At 43.5% G+C, this 15,271-nt stretch overlaps 1 protein-coding gene across 2 annotated transcripts in view; it reads right to left on the reverse strand.

Moving 5' to 3' along the window:
* Positions 1–15,271, reverse strand: part of EDARADD (EDAR associated via death domain) — a 111,176-nt gene that overhangs the window by 72,386 nt on the left and 23,519 nt on the right. Inside the window, exon 2 of one of the 2 annotated variants that reach the window (XM_049868690.1) lies at positions 5,478–5,626. In XM_049868690.1, coding sequence (XP_049724647.1) covers positions 5,478–5,541 — 64 coding nt within the window. In that variant the 5' untranslated portion in view covers positions 5,542–5,626. Of the gene's footprint in view, positions 1–4,336; positions 4,901–5,477; positions 5,627–15,271 lie in introns of those variants that run through there. The other variant, XM_049868691.1, reaches the window with a different exon arrangement.

Here is a 15,271-nt window from a genome sequence, read left to right on the forward strand (position 1 = left end):
TAATGTGAAAAAGTTTTTTTTTTTTAATATTAAACTCATGTTATGGATTGAATGGTGTCCCCCCAGAATGTGTCAACTTGACTAGGCCATAATTCCCAGTATTGTATGATTAGCCACCATTTTGTGATCTGATGTGATTTTCCTATGTGTTGTATATCCTACCTCTAAGATGAGGCAGGATTAGAGGCAGTCATGTTAATGAGGCAGGACTCGGTCTACAAGATTAGGTGTGTCTTGAGTCAACCACTTTGAGATATAAAAGAGAGAAGCGAGCAGAGAGACAGAGGGATCTTATACCACCAAGAAAGTACTGCCAGGAGCAGAGCGTGTCCTTTGGACCTGGGGTCCCTCCGTAGAGAAGCTCCTAGATCAGGTGAAGACTGATGACGAGGACCTTCCCCCAGAGCCAACAGAGAGAGAAAGCCTTCTCCTAGAACTGGCACCCTGAATTTGTACTTTTTGCCTCTTAGACTATGAGAGAATAAATCTGTTTGTTAAAGCCATCCACTTGTGGTATTTCTGTTACAGCAGCACCAGATAACTAAGACAACTCATAACGTAGTATAATAGTTCATTTACCTTTATCATATGTATGTGGAGATACAAACATCTTTTCTCTTTTTTTTAATGTTACAAGGTAAACTCAGTTAACACATCAGACTTGATGAATAAGCTCCTAAGATAACAACATGGGAAGAACTTTTTTTTTTTTTGCCTACAGTTTAGAAGCATACATGCTTGTATTTTACACCTTTCATTCATTTATTGAAATAATACTATTTACCCAGGACTTCTACGTGCTGTCTACCGTGCAGCTGAGCAAAACAGACATGGGCTATGTCAAGGAGCTCACAGTTTAGTGAGGAGAGAGACACTAATCAAGTAATCACGGCTAGAAATCGTGACAAGGGCTAAAAAGGAAAGGCACACGGTACACTGAGAGTGTGTAACATGCAGTTTGATCTGATCTCTTCTGAACTGAAATCAGAAGGATAAGTATGGATTAACTGGGAGGAAGAGGGATGGGAGAGAGGTGCAAAGGCCCAGGGGCAGGAGGGTACAAGGGCTTTCAAGCAGACAAAAGGAGGAAGCGTGGCTGCCGAGCAGAGGGCGGTGGGCAGAACAGGGTGTGAGCTGGTTGAAGAGATAAGTAGGGTTCAATCCTATAGAATATAGAAACCACTTAAGGACTGAGAGTTTGTTGGAAAGTCAGGGCAGGATTCTAAGTGGAGGGATGACAGGGTCTGGCTTGTTTTTAAAGATCACTCTGGACCCAGCAATCCCACTCCTAGGTATACACCCTGAAGACTTGAAAGCAGAGAATGAAACAGACATGTGTACACCAATATTCACTGCAGGACTATTCACAGTAACCAAAAGGTGGAAACAACCCAAATGTCCATCAACAGATGAATGAATAAATAAAATGTGGTATATCCACACAATGGAATATTACTCTGCTATAAAGAGGAATGAAGTCCTGATACTGGCCACAATATGGATGAAGCTGGAAAACATTATGCTGAGTGAAATAAGTCAGACACAAAAGGACAAATATTGTATGATCCCACTTACATGAAGTATATAGAATAGAAAAATGCATATGGACCTAAGTTTAATAGTGGTTACCAGGGGCTGGGGGGAGGAGGGAATGGGAGTTATCACTAAGGGGTACTGAGTCTCTGGAGTGATGAAAAACTTTTGGGAACGGATAGTGTAGCACAACATGGTGAATGTAACTAACATCACTGAATTGTACACTTAAAAGCTGTTAAAAGGACAAACTTTTTGTTAAATGTACTTAACCATGATTAAAAAAGATCACCCTGGCCACCTTTCTGGAGAACAGATAGGCAGAAGGCAAGAGCAGGCATGAAAACAACTACTGGGTGGTGAGTATAAGATATCAGGAGTGTCTGGGGTCTGAGGTGGAGAAGTAAAAATTGCATTTAACATGTTCCACACATTGGCATCATCTGTGGTTTCATGATAGGAATGGAAGGTGTTGGTGTGTGTGTCCTGCAGGCTGCAGAAACTGAGTGAAATGTTAGAAAGGGGAAGGGTTTTTGGGTTTTGTTTTAATGAAGGAACCCTCATTTTATTGACAGAATCTCAGAGTGGGAACGGACCTTGTGTTCATCTTTTCAGACGCCTGAATTTGTTCTTCAGCATCTCTGCCCAGGGATGGGAGATCACAACCTTAGGAGGCCTCCCTCCTCTTGGTGTGAAACCAAAGTCGCTCTCTCCCCAAAGATTACACCTACTGGTTTGAGTTCCACCCCTTAAAGTCCAGGAGACAAACGCATTCTGTAGGACACCCTCCCTATTATCTTAGCCTCTGTTCTCTCCATTATTCCACATGTGCTGAGATTTGTAAGTTCCTTTGTTCCAGGTTGCCCATGTATTCCAGACTTAATGTACATCTGTTCTGGCTGGGCACGGTAGACTAAGAGTGCCATCACCTGAATTCCACAGCCAGTAATTCTCACTGCCATCTGAGATCATATTAGCCCATCTGGGGGCCTCATCGGGATATCAGTGGTTTGGTGGTAGAATTCTCACCGTTCATGCGGGAGACCCAGGTTCAATTCCCACCCAGTGCACCTCATGAACAGCCAACTGTCAATGGAGTCCTGCAGGTTGCTATGATGCTGAACAGGTTTCAGCAGAGCTTCCAGACTAAGACAGACTAGAAAGGCCTGGAGATCTACTTCCAAAAATCAGCCAATGGATCACAGCGGTTCAATCCCCAACCCATCATGGGGATGGCATGGGGCTAGGCAGCATTTCTTTTCATTGTGCATAGGGTTGCCATGGGGGGCAGCTCACAACATGGGGCCTCATCACATTAGTGACTTACAGAGGCTTTTTGTACATTGTCTTGCTGCCAAGCTGTGTCTCCCTGCCCCACCTTCTCTGGTGCAGTGTGATTTCAGGGAGCCCAGGCACAAGATTTCACATTTTTTCCCCATTCAATATGTCCCTATTGAAATATTTTTGAATCGTCACCAGCATCATCAGTTAATGAAATCTGAGAGCACTGTACATGAAATCTGGCCTAATACCTCTTGGCACCCTGTCAACTAGGTTCTCAGAAGAGGAGGTGGATGAGGGGGTGAGAGTAGGGGTGGGAGTGGGGAGAAACTCTCCCTTTATCTCCTCTTCTATTTTTCCAAACAATGGGTGCAGGGGTGGGGGGCAGGGAGATACCCAGACAGTTAATTCACTTTCCATCTCCAACTGATAAAATGTTTACCATCCCCCATTTGAAGAAGCATTTAGATCTTTCTTTGAAGTCTCTAGGAAACTGCCTCAAACCCAACACAGGACACCAAATTAGCTGACTGATTTAGTCTTTTAACTCACCTCCAGCCACAACCCCTTTGCCTAACTGCTCAAGCCACAAATTAGCTATGCAACATTCAAGCTCTGTCCCTGCCCAAGGCCAAGAAATGAAAGAGGAAACACATTTCTCTACACAGATATATCTCATTCTATACAGTTTTCCCTAGTTTCCAACCACCACAAAACCAGAAAAAAGACCTCTGGGAGATGTATCATTCATCCACCTGTGTGTATGGGGCCTAGGCTACGGGAGAGCAAGGATATAGAATTACTGGAGGGCAAAATCTGAAAAGGATTTTAAGTTCAGGTGAGAGATTAAAGAAAAATCTTGAATCCAGCTTCAGGTACAAACAAACAATATTTTAAAATAAGGGCAGCAACTTGAGGCCATTCTCATCAAAGGCCACCACAGGTGGGATCCCATAGGTGGGGTCCGCCTTTTGGTCCTGTGGATGTTAGTTTATGAAACAGTTTCGAGGGCCAATATTCAGAATAACAAAACCATGTAATAAAAGTGACAAAAAGGAGAGTGGAAGGGAGAAATAAGGCATGTGAATGGTGAGAGAGCCCAGGAGAAAGAAAATGAAATCCAACCCTTGTGTTCTTTTCTGCCAGAGAGGTTTGCTGGACTTGTTTCAACCTGGCACCCCCGGTCCAGAACAAAAGCGGCTGAGGCCGCAGCGTGGAAAAAAAGGGAAGTGGCGTCTTGGGCGCGAGTGGGGTGACTAGGGGCAGGGACTGCGGGGGGCGCGGGGCGGAGGCGGTGACCAGCGGCCGCTCGCGGGTGGGAAGGCTCACGCCGCGCTCACGGGCCCGGGCACCGCGGCTGCCCCAGTCCGCCCCACCTCGAGCGGCCGGGGTCCAGCTCGTCCCGGGGTCCCCGCGGGTGGCCCGGAGGTTCGGCTCGACAGCCCCGCCGCAGGCGCAGGGCGCCTGGCGCAGCTCTCGGCCCGCGGTCCCTGTTCCAGAGGAGGGCGCGGTGTCACTTTACCTGCGCGCAGAGGGTCGTCTGGAGAGGCCATGGGGGCGGGGTGGAGCCGACGAGCGCCCAAGCGGGGGTGGGCGGCCTCCGGGACGCGGGAGGAGAGCGGCGCGCCCGGGATGGAAAGTCCTGCTTCCCCTACGCGCCCGAGAAAACCGCCGCGGTTCTGCGCTCTCCTCCTGCTCCAGCTCCTCCTTCCTGCGTCTCCGCCGGCTTCTTCCTCGTTCTCACTTCCTGCTTTGGCAATTAGCAAAGCCCCTCTCCGCGTGTCCCCCCGTCCCTCCCCCAGAGGCGCGGGCGGGAGCCGGGTGCGGAGGACCCGGGCCGGGCGCGGGACCGCTGCCCAGTGTCCGGAGCGCACGTCCTGCCCCAAGCCCAGGTCCCCCGCGGCAGATCCCGCCGATGGGTTCAGGCGGTTACAGCCCCGGACCGGCTGCGAGGGAGTTACTGGTCTCAAAACACTGCTGCAGCCGCGAGTGGCTTTGCTGGCTTTCTAATCACGCCCTCTCAGCCAAGGACACCTGAACTTCACGTATACAGGCCTGGGCTGAGATGCCCGCCGGCAATCTGATATTTAAACGATTTCCTGATCTTTAGGCAGAGAGTATGCCGCTGCATGATGGCACACGCTAATAATTTCTATTTTGATTTTTCTCTGGCATTAGTTATTACATGACCTCCAGGGTAAGTGCTACACAAAGAGGGTGGAAAAGAAGATGCCTGGTGCATGCTCAGCCTCCCTAGAAAACAGCTTTGGGTTCTCTTCGGAAATGAGGAACCAAAAGAAAAATTGGTCTTAAAAAAAAAAAATGAAGGTTTAATTTAAAAGTGATTTTATACCAATTATTTAAATGAGCATAGATCGGAATTTATATTTATATATATTAAGAATACATTTTAAATTGTTATATTTTAACGAAGCCCATTGTCAATCATAAGTCTAAGAAACAAGGGTTACAGGCAATTTAATGGGAATCTTTGAAATGTTTTTAAATAATCTGTTGCCTTCCTCGGTAAGAACAGAAGGACAAAAATCAGTCTGAAAGAGACATCTTTTAGCGGACAATGCAGCAGTATCATTCAAGAGTACCTCTGGCTAAAAACTCGGCTCTGGAAAACGCATGGAAACACTTAGCAAATGACTACTTACCCTCCTGGTGAGCAGGGGGCTGCTTGGTGCCCCTGCCCATTTGTTTAGTGGTCCGGAGGCCCATGGCACTCTTGAGATGGGTGTCTTATTCTCTGAAATGTGCCATTGAAGAAACAAGTGGTTCAGAGAAGAGGGTGCCCGCTTCCTGTCTAAAGAGAGTGAAAACCGCTAGATGAAAGCTTACTGGGGAATTTGTGGGTGGGAGGATAAATTTCCTCTTGGTCTGCCTTCTGATAGGAACGGAAATTTTTTTTTAAGGGTACTTTTCTCTTGAGTCCATCTGGAGGTTGTTTTTTGTGGTTCTTTCTGTACTTTACATGAAAATGGAATCATTTCTGAAATTGGTCATCAGGAACCAGAGGTCAAGTTGGACTATCTGGTTAGCAACACAACCTCAAGTATTGCTCTAAGACTGGTTTACTTTAAACCTGTACCACTAACACACACACACACAAAAACTCAATGCCCTCGAGTTGATTTGGACTCATAGCAACCCTATACCATTCTTCATTACATCAAATGCAACACGGGTGGCAGAAATGCATTTTAAGCTTAACTGTTTTTAAAGGAAGATTGACTCAGTACAAAGTTATCCACTGTCCAGTCACATGTTCACTTCCTTTTAAAGCGTCACCAGAAGGACATTTAATGTCCACATGTCTAGCAGCATTCTGTTGATGGCTCCATATATATTCTCTGAGACTTTTACTAGTAGGCACCTTAAAACTCTTCTAGCCTCCGCCCATTACCGAATTCCAAAATCATTTCCACATTTTAGGTATTTGTTAGAGCAGCACCCCACTCTCTGGTACCAAATGCTGTCTTAATTATCTAGTGCTGCTATAACAGAAATACTGCAAGTGGGTGGCTTTAACAAACAAATTTATTTTCTTACAGTTTGGTGGCTAGAAGTCTGAATTTACCACACTGGTTCTAGGGGAAGACTCTCTCTGTTCACTCCGAGGAAAGTACTTGCCTCTTTTTAGCTTCCATTCCATTCCTTGGCAATCGTGTGGTATGTATCTTCCTCACCATTTGTGCTTGCTTGCTTAATCTGCTTTTATATTTCAAAAGAGATTAATTTAAAACACACCCTATACCAATACTGCCTCATTAACATAGTAAAGAAAACCCATTCCCAAATGGGATTATAACCACAAGTATAGGGGTTAGAATTTACAACACATATTTTGAGGGGACACAATTCAATCCATAAGAAAAGGTAATTATTTTGTAACATATATATATGTATATATATATTTTTTAATTCTCATCTACTGGAGCTTCCAAAGGACCCCCATGCACTCAATTTGCTGTCACATTATACCCTTTTTTTTGCTTCTATTGCTGCACAAAGTGTGTTTTAAACACTCTTTAAAATGCATATTTCCAACCTTTCTTATTAGTACCCAAATACTCATGAATTTCAAAGTCATGTGTTAAATTTTATACTTCCATTGCCACACTGCTCTTTGAGTGATGGCCATTTTTTCTTTTTCAATAAGTGAGAATAATGGGACGTGGTAATGATGGAGTCAGGCATGCTGGCTTTGACTTGTGGGTCTGTCACCACTACTTTATGTTACTTTGAGCAAGTCACCAAGTATCTGTGAGTCCATTAGAATTTTCAGGATTGTCAGAATTCAATGAACTAACTTGTAAATAAAAATAGCTAATCCACGGCTGCCATATAGCAGGCACAAATAAACCAGCTACCTTCATACCTTCATTCTTTTATCTAAATTTAGTCTATTGAGAGAAACTTCTACTGCTTCTGTTACAAGAAATCAATAAATATTTATTATAGTGTTTGTGCATAGCATGGATCAAGGGATTGGTTGGTAGCACTCATTAAGGTAATTTTTTTAGGTCCCCTTTCCCCCATGCACCAGACAAAATGCCAAGCCCTGGACAAACCAAAGGGAGAAGTTCCTGACTCTTAGGAGTTTATGGTCAAGAGGGATTTGCAAATCTTGTTTCACTATGCTGTTAGCTGCCGTTTAGTTGGCACCTGACTCATGGCAACAATGGGATCGGACTGTTGTGATTCATAGGGTTTTGGCTGATTTTAGGAATTAGATCACCATGCCTTCCCAGTCTGTCTTACTCTGAAAGCTCCACTGAAACCCATTCACCATTATAGCAACATGCAAGCCTCCACTGACATATGGGTGGTAGCTGCTCACGTGGTGCATTTCCTGGGTCTCTCTAGTGGAAGGCAAGGATTCTACCACTGAATCACCACTGCTGCTGGGATAATGAAAATGTAAACCAGGAAGGAGGTGAGTGTGGGATGAAGGCACTAAAGATGTATGGAAGCAAAATGGCTTGATGGTGATGACCATCAGACCAATAATTTGCCATGGAAACTCTTGGGCACACTGACAACTTAATTCATGGCTACAGTCTTAAACACAGAAAAGACTGTTGGTCTCATGTCTTTTCACAAACAGATAACGACACTTATTAGAAATGTCATCTTCAAATGTGGAAACCAAACCCACTTCTGTCAAGTCGATTCTGACTCGTAGCGACCTTATAGGACAGAGTAGAACTGCCCCAGAGGGTTTCCAGGGAGCAGCTAGTAGATTCAAACTGCTGACCTTTTGGTTAGCAGCCGAGCTCTTAACCACCGCACCACCAGCACTGCATGTGGAAAACAGAAACTCAAAATATATTTTATTTCATTCATTATGGAATATGTTGTTTTTGTTCATTTTTATACCATTTTGGTAAGTAGCTACAGTTAAATTTTGGTAATCTAAGATAAAAACTTATGTATTGAATCACATACTCCTTTATCTGAAAGGGTTTGTAAGTTGTATACAGATGAACTCAGCAAATCGGATTCCCAGACAGGGTCTGATCTGTGGGTCTCACCTACTTAACAGTGGCTAGAACTGCAGTGATAACATATGGATTTAGAAACACAGGAGATGCTCAATGTCCCAGAATGGGACAGTACCTACAGTTGAATTTGCTTGACATACCCCATGGAATTGCGTGTGGCAGAAGAGATCCAAATTAGAACTAATGATCAGTTAGTAGGTCTCCTCATTTTTGGAACGAATGTTTGTTAAATGATATCCAGAGTGTGTTAAGTGCTAAGCAACTGTAGTTGGATATCTGTTGTCTTGCCATTTAATTTCTCATAATAGCACCCCAGTTTTCTTCTGGAGAACCACCATTCTCAGTTCATGCAATTAGATGGTGGCAATGTCACCCTGACTCCAGGGGTTAGCATGTGACTCCAGAATGGACTTCCAGAGCATTGTTAGAATAAACCAATAAGGCAAGGAGATGCCATGGAATTTTTTTCAGAAATGATCTAGCCCAAGATCACACAGCTGGTAGATGGTGCAAGAAACGGGGCAGGGTGAAAAGTCTAGGAGGGTCCACATTATAGAGAGCCTTGAATGCCAGACAAAAGCATTTTAAACTGTTTTTAGGCAATAGGAAGCCAGGAAGCTAGTTTTATAAAAAAAAAAAAGTAAGTAGAGTAAGAAAATTGGTGTTTTGGAGGGATTACTGGCCTGGCAGCTGTGTGTAGGACAGAATTGAGCAAGAAGAGATTGCAGACTGAGAGACCATCTTATGTTTACACTACACTGTGATTTTTTACAGAGCTGAATTTACATCCTGGTCCAAATGGGGGGGAAAATCACATCTGAAAATTTAGAAGGTTCTTTTATTGTCTGTTAAGACACACAAAACTGATTACCTTATAGATTTATTTGCTTGTATGCATAAAAACAACCTGGGATGGTATGTTTCAAAATATTAACAGAGAGGCTAAAAAAAAATGGTAAAATTTTACACCTTTTTTGCTAATTTGATTCCAGTTTGACAGAGGCATAGCATTCTGGTGATATATTTAATATTACCCAAAAATATTAAGCATGAATAATTCTTAAAGATTCCTCTACTTCTTGTTTATGCAATGCCCTTCTACGTAAAAAAAAAAAAAAAATCTACGTACAGAAGATTAAATCTCTCTTCCCTACTCACAGCAGTTTACTTTGAATTATTTACACCTTAAGAAGCATGAACTAGGAGCCATTCTACTCTGCACACTTGGGCTCACTGTGAGATGGAATTGACTTGATGCAACTAACAACAACAACATCAGCTTAGAGACAGGGAGATACATGCCAGAATAATTAGCTAAAAGTGATTTCCTCTGGGGAGGGTGGTAGAGAACTGCTGTTTTTCATAAGTCTTGTAAAACTATGTGACTGCTTAGCCTTCGTGCATGTATAACTGATAAAAACAGAAAAATATGGGAAAAAAAGAGAGCCTGTTAAATCACATAGCTCACCATAAAGACGTACAGTCTCCCTAGGTAAAGCACTGCCTTAGTCATCTAGTTCTGCTATAACAGAAATACCACAAGTGGATGGCTTTAACAAAGAGAAATTTGTTCTCTCACAGTTCAGTAGGCTACAAGTCCAAATTTAGGGTGCTGGCTCCAGGGGAAGGCTTTCTCTCTCTGTCAGCTCTGGAGGAAGGTCCTTGTCATCAGTCTTCCCTTGGCCTGGGAGCATCTCAGCACAGGAACCTCAGGTCCAAAGGACATGCCCTGCTCCTGGCACTGCTCTCTTGGTGGTATGAGGTCCTCCTGTCTCTCTGCTCACTTCTCTCTTTTAATCTCAGAAGAGATTGGCTTAAGGCACTATCTAATCTTGTAGACCTCATCAATATAACTGCCGCTAATCCATCTTATTACGTCATAGTGATGGGATTTATAACACATAGGGAAATCACATCAGATGATAAAAAGGTAGACAATCATACAATCATACAAGGGAATCATGACCTAGCCAAGTTTACAGATATTTTAGGGGGACACAATTCAATCCATGACAACACTAAGCAAAATGTGTTGGTATTCTTCTCACAACAAGGTCTCTACGTACCTAAGGCTCACAGGGAGGGGTCAGGCTCTATCCACAGCCTCAGATCTTTGTGTCTGGTCTAATCTTTCCCTAAGGAGTCCTGGTGGCACAGTGGTTAAAGCACTCAGCTGCTAATGGAAAAGTTGCCAGTTCAAACCTTCCAGCCACTACATGGGAGAAAGATCCTGGTCTGTAACTGAGCCTCCAGTTCATTAATCTTTAGTTGATGTCTTCCTTGCCCTTGGCTGAATTTCCCTCAGCTCCCAACCTCAGAAAAACCCTTTTGCAGTCATGAAGCACTCAGAAGACCTGGACTCCTGTGCCTTTGTAGTTGTCCTTGGACAAGCCACTGCCCCCTCTAGACCTTAGTTGTCCTGTGTATACAAAGATGGTGGTGGAACCGCTGAAAGGGATGATATCTCTGGACTCTGGCAATCCTGTGATGCTAGGATTACTTCTCAGTCTTTGTCATGGATTGAATTATGTCCCTACCCCTGCCAAATGTGTGTGTTAACTTGGTTAGGCCATGATTCCCGGTATTCTGTGGCTGTCCTTTATTTTGTGATTGTAATTTTAAGTTAAAGAGGATTAGTGTGGGATTATAACACCCTCATCAGGCCGCCTCCCTGATCCAATTTAAAGGGAGTTTCCCTGGGGTGTGGCCTGTACCATCTTTTATCTGACAAGAGATAACAGGAAAAGGAAGCAAGCAGAGAGTGGGGGACCTCATACCACCAAGAAAGCAGTGCCAGGAGCAGAGCGCGTCCTTTGGACCTGAGGTTTCTGCGCTGAGATGCTCCCAGACCAAGGTAAGACTGATGCATCACAAGGACCTTCCTCCAGAGCTGACAGAGAGAAAGCCTCCCCCTGAAGCTGACGCCCTCAATTTGGACTTGTAGCCTACTGGACTGTGAGAGAATAAATTTCTCTTTGTTAAACCCATCCACTTGTGGTATTTCTGTTATAGCAGAGCTAGATGACTAAGACAGTCTTCCTCCTCACTGGCCACAAATACACTCTTGGGACCCCATCACATCTCAAGACTGCTGGACACTCCTGGTCCCACAAGCCCTTTTCAGTCAGGTTCTCAGGCTAAGCTTTAGTTAAGCCTGGGCAGGGCACAGTTCCTGAAGTAAGGCGGAGTCAGCTAACCTGCCATGTGGCTGTGGGGCTTTGACACTTTAGGTCACACCTTTGGCTGAGGCTTTCCCTAGTGTAAGTACCCAAACAATGTCTGCTCTGCCTCTCTCTAATTTGGAAGCCCTTCCTCAGTTTCCATCTCCCCCTGCACTTAGCACTTTCTTAATGATTACCACTGAAGGTCATCAATGCCAGTTTGCTGGGATTCATCTCCATGAGAATATAAGGTCCCAAAGGGGAGGGTTGTATCCATCTTGTTTATCGTTGTAAAATTTGCCAATTTAGTGTGCAGCCCTATAAGCCTTGACAAACTCATACAGCCATGAAACCATAATCAAGACAGAGAATCATTTTCTCAGCCCCTACCCAATTCTTTTGTGCCCTTTGTAGTCAATCCCTTCCTCCACTCCTAGTCCCTGGCAACCACTGATGTATCTTCTGCCTCTATAGTTTTGCCATTTTTGAGGGTATCATAAAACAGAATCAAACAGACAAAAAGAAGCATGAGCTAGAAAACCACAGTTTTTGTACTATGTTTGGTTTCCCGTAAAGAGAATGGTAGAGTGTTGGTGATTCTCAGTATCGTATATTGGTAAAAACACTTAGAATGCCATGGGTGGGAATGGCAGTGAAAGGTGCCACTGTGAAATGTAAAAGGGTGAAAGGTGCCACGGTGCAGGTAGCACTTATTCTAGAGATCCTCCTCCACCCTCAGGATAGTCATCCACCCACTAGGAGGTATATTTTTGTGCCCGGATCTCAGGTGCTATTGTACATTTCCAGCGCCTTCTTACTGAATACCTTCATATATAGCAGTGTAGATCTTGCTCCAGATTTTGAGACCAAATGTGGTCAAAGAGATGAACTTTATGTATTAAATCCTGAAACCTAACTAACTGAAGTCAGCTAGGGGAGTTTTTGTTTGGTTTTTGCTGTTTGAGGAAAAGGGCAAATCAGGAGAAAACCTGACGTTATCAGTGATCAATTAAAAATGGCACAGTCAACCCAAGACAGCATAGTTTCCTGTGTTTTAGATCCCCAGATTGCAGAACACAGGCTCAAGTTGGTGATTCAGGAATCCATGAAATCATTCATCATTTAAAGAAAACAATTCAATTGAGATTCCAAACTTATTCTGAGCTAAAACAAGAACGTGCACTTAGATTCAAGTGAGTCAACTGAGAACTGTTAGAACTAATAAGTGAATTTAGCTTGTTGTTGTTAGGTACTGTCAAGTCGGTTCCAACTCATAGAGACCCTATGCAAAACAGAACAAAACACTGCCCGGTCTTGTGCCATCCTTACAATCATTGTTATACTAGAGCTCACTATTGCAGCTACTGTGTCAATCCACCTAGTTGAGTGTCTTCCACTTTACTGCTGACCCTGTACTTTGCCAAGCACAATGTCCTTCTCCAGGGACTGATCCCTCCTGACAACACGTCCAAAGTATGTAAGACGCAGTCTCACCATCCTTGCTTCTAAGCAGCTTTCTGGTTGTACTTCCTCCAAGACAGATTTGTTCGTTCTTCTGGCAGTCCATGGTATATTCAATATTCTTTGCCAACACCACAATTCAAAGGTGTCAAGTCTTCTTTGGTTCTCCTTATTCATTGTCCAGCTTTCACATGCATATGACGCAACTGAAAATACCATGGCTTGGATCAGCCGCACCTTTGTCTTCAAGATGACATCTTTGCTTTTCAACACTTTAAAGAGGTTCTTTGCAGTAGATTTGCCCAATGCAATGCGTCTTTTGATTTCTTTACTGCTGCTTCCATGGCTGTTGATTGTGGATCCAAGTAGAATTTAGCTTAGTGGAGAAATAAAGCTCAATGCATCTTTGGTGAGTGGAGTCTGGGGTCTTAAAAGCTAGCAAGCGGCCATCTAAGATGCATCAATTGGTCCCAACCCACCTGGAGCAAAGAAGAATGAAGAACACCAAAGACACAGGGAAAATATTAGCCCAAGAGACAGAAAGAGCCACATAACAAGGGTTTCTGTCAGCCTGAGACCAGAAGAACTAGATGGTGCCCAGCTACCACCAATGACCACTCTGACAGGGAACACAACAGAGAGTCACTGAGAGAGCAAGAGAAAAGTGAGGTGCAGAACTAAATTCTAGTAAAAAGGCCAGACTTAATGGTCTGACTGAGACTGGAGGGACCCCAGAAGACATGGCCCTGGACTCTCTGTTAGCCCAGAACTGAAACCATTCCCAAAGCCAACTCTTCAGACAAAGATTAGGCTGGACTATAAAACATGAAACGATACTCATTGTCTTAGTCATCTAGTGCTGCTATAACAGAAATACCACAAGTGGGTGGCTTTAACAAAAAGAAATTTATTCTTTCACTCACTGTCTAGTAGCCTACAAGTCCAAATTCAGGGCATCAGCTCCACGGGCAGGCTTCTTCTCTCTGTCAGCTCTGGAGGAAGGTCCTTGTGATGCATCAGTCTTCCCTTGGTTTGGGAGCATCTCAGCGCAGAAACCTCAGGTCCAAAAGATGCACTCTGCTCCTGGCACTGCTTTCTTGGTGGTATTAGGTTCCCCACCCTCTGCTTGCTTCCCTTTCCTTTTATCTCTTAAGTGATAAAAGATGGTGCAGGCCACACCCAAGGGAAACTCCCTTTACATTGAATCAGGGATGTGACCTGGTGAGGGAGTTGCAATCCCACCCTAATCTTCTTTACCAAAAATTACAATCACAGAATGGAGGACAACCACGGAACACTGGGAATCATCGCCTAACCGAGTTGATACACTCATTTTGTGGGGGGGGGGGGGGCATAATTCAATCCATGACACTCATGAAGACAAGTGCTTCTTAGCTCAAATAGATACATGAGAGTAAATGGGCAGCTCCTGTCTGGAGGCGAGATGAGAAGACAAAAACGGACAGGAGCTGGTTCAATGGACACAGGAAATCCAGGGTGGAAAGGAGTGTGCTGTCACATTATCGGGAGAACAACTAGGGTCACGTAACAATGTGTGTGTAAATTTTTGTGTTAGAAACTAACTTGAAAGGTAAACTTTCACTTAAAGCACAATTTACAAAAAAGAGTAAAAAAGCTCAACATATCAGAAACCTATAGCTTTCTTATACATCAACTATAACCAATTAGAAAAAAAAAAACCTATTTAAGCAGCATATAAAGCTATAAAGTACTTAGAAATAAATTCAGTGAGGCTGTGCAAGAGCGTTATTGCAAAAACTACAAAGCTTTCCTGAACATAGATCGAGACCTGAGTCAATGGAGAGCTCCACAAGTTTACCGGATAGAAAGCCTCAATGTTGTAAAGGTCATCACGATTCCCTAATCTATAGATTCGCTGCAAACCCCGTCAAACTAACAACATGTTCTTGGAACATGAAACTGATTGCAAAATTCATATGGAAGGGTAAATTCACGATAATTTTGAAAAAGAATAACAAGGAGAGCGGGTTTGCCTTGTAGATAGCAACATATTACATATATACATAAAGCAATAGTAATTAAAACAGTATTGGCACAAAAAAAGTAAAAAAGATGAATGGAATAGAAAAATTCAAGACATAGACCCATGCATCTTTCTGGAATTCGATATATGATGGAGACATTTAAATGATGAAAAGTTAGACAGTTCTAAAACTGGTAAGTTCACAACGTCTGGGATACAAAGATCACTGAGCACACAAGAAGCAGGGAAATGTGACTCATAATGAGGAGAATAATTAGCTTAAACTGACCCAGAACTGACAGAGGTATTAAGATTAG

This window comes from Elephas maximus, chromosome 24 (assembly GCF_024166365.1).
Source record: "Elephas maximus indicus isolate mEleMax1 chromosome 24, mEleMax1 primary haplotype, whole genome shotgun sequence".
Taxonomy (NCBI): Eukaryota; Metazoa; Chordata; class Mammalia; order Proboscidea; family Elephantidae; genus Elephas; species Elephas maximus.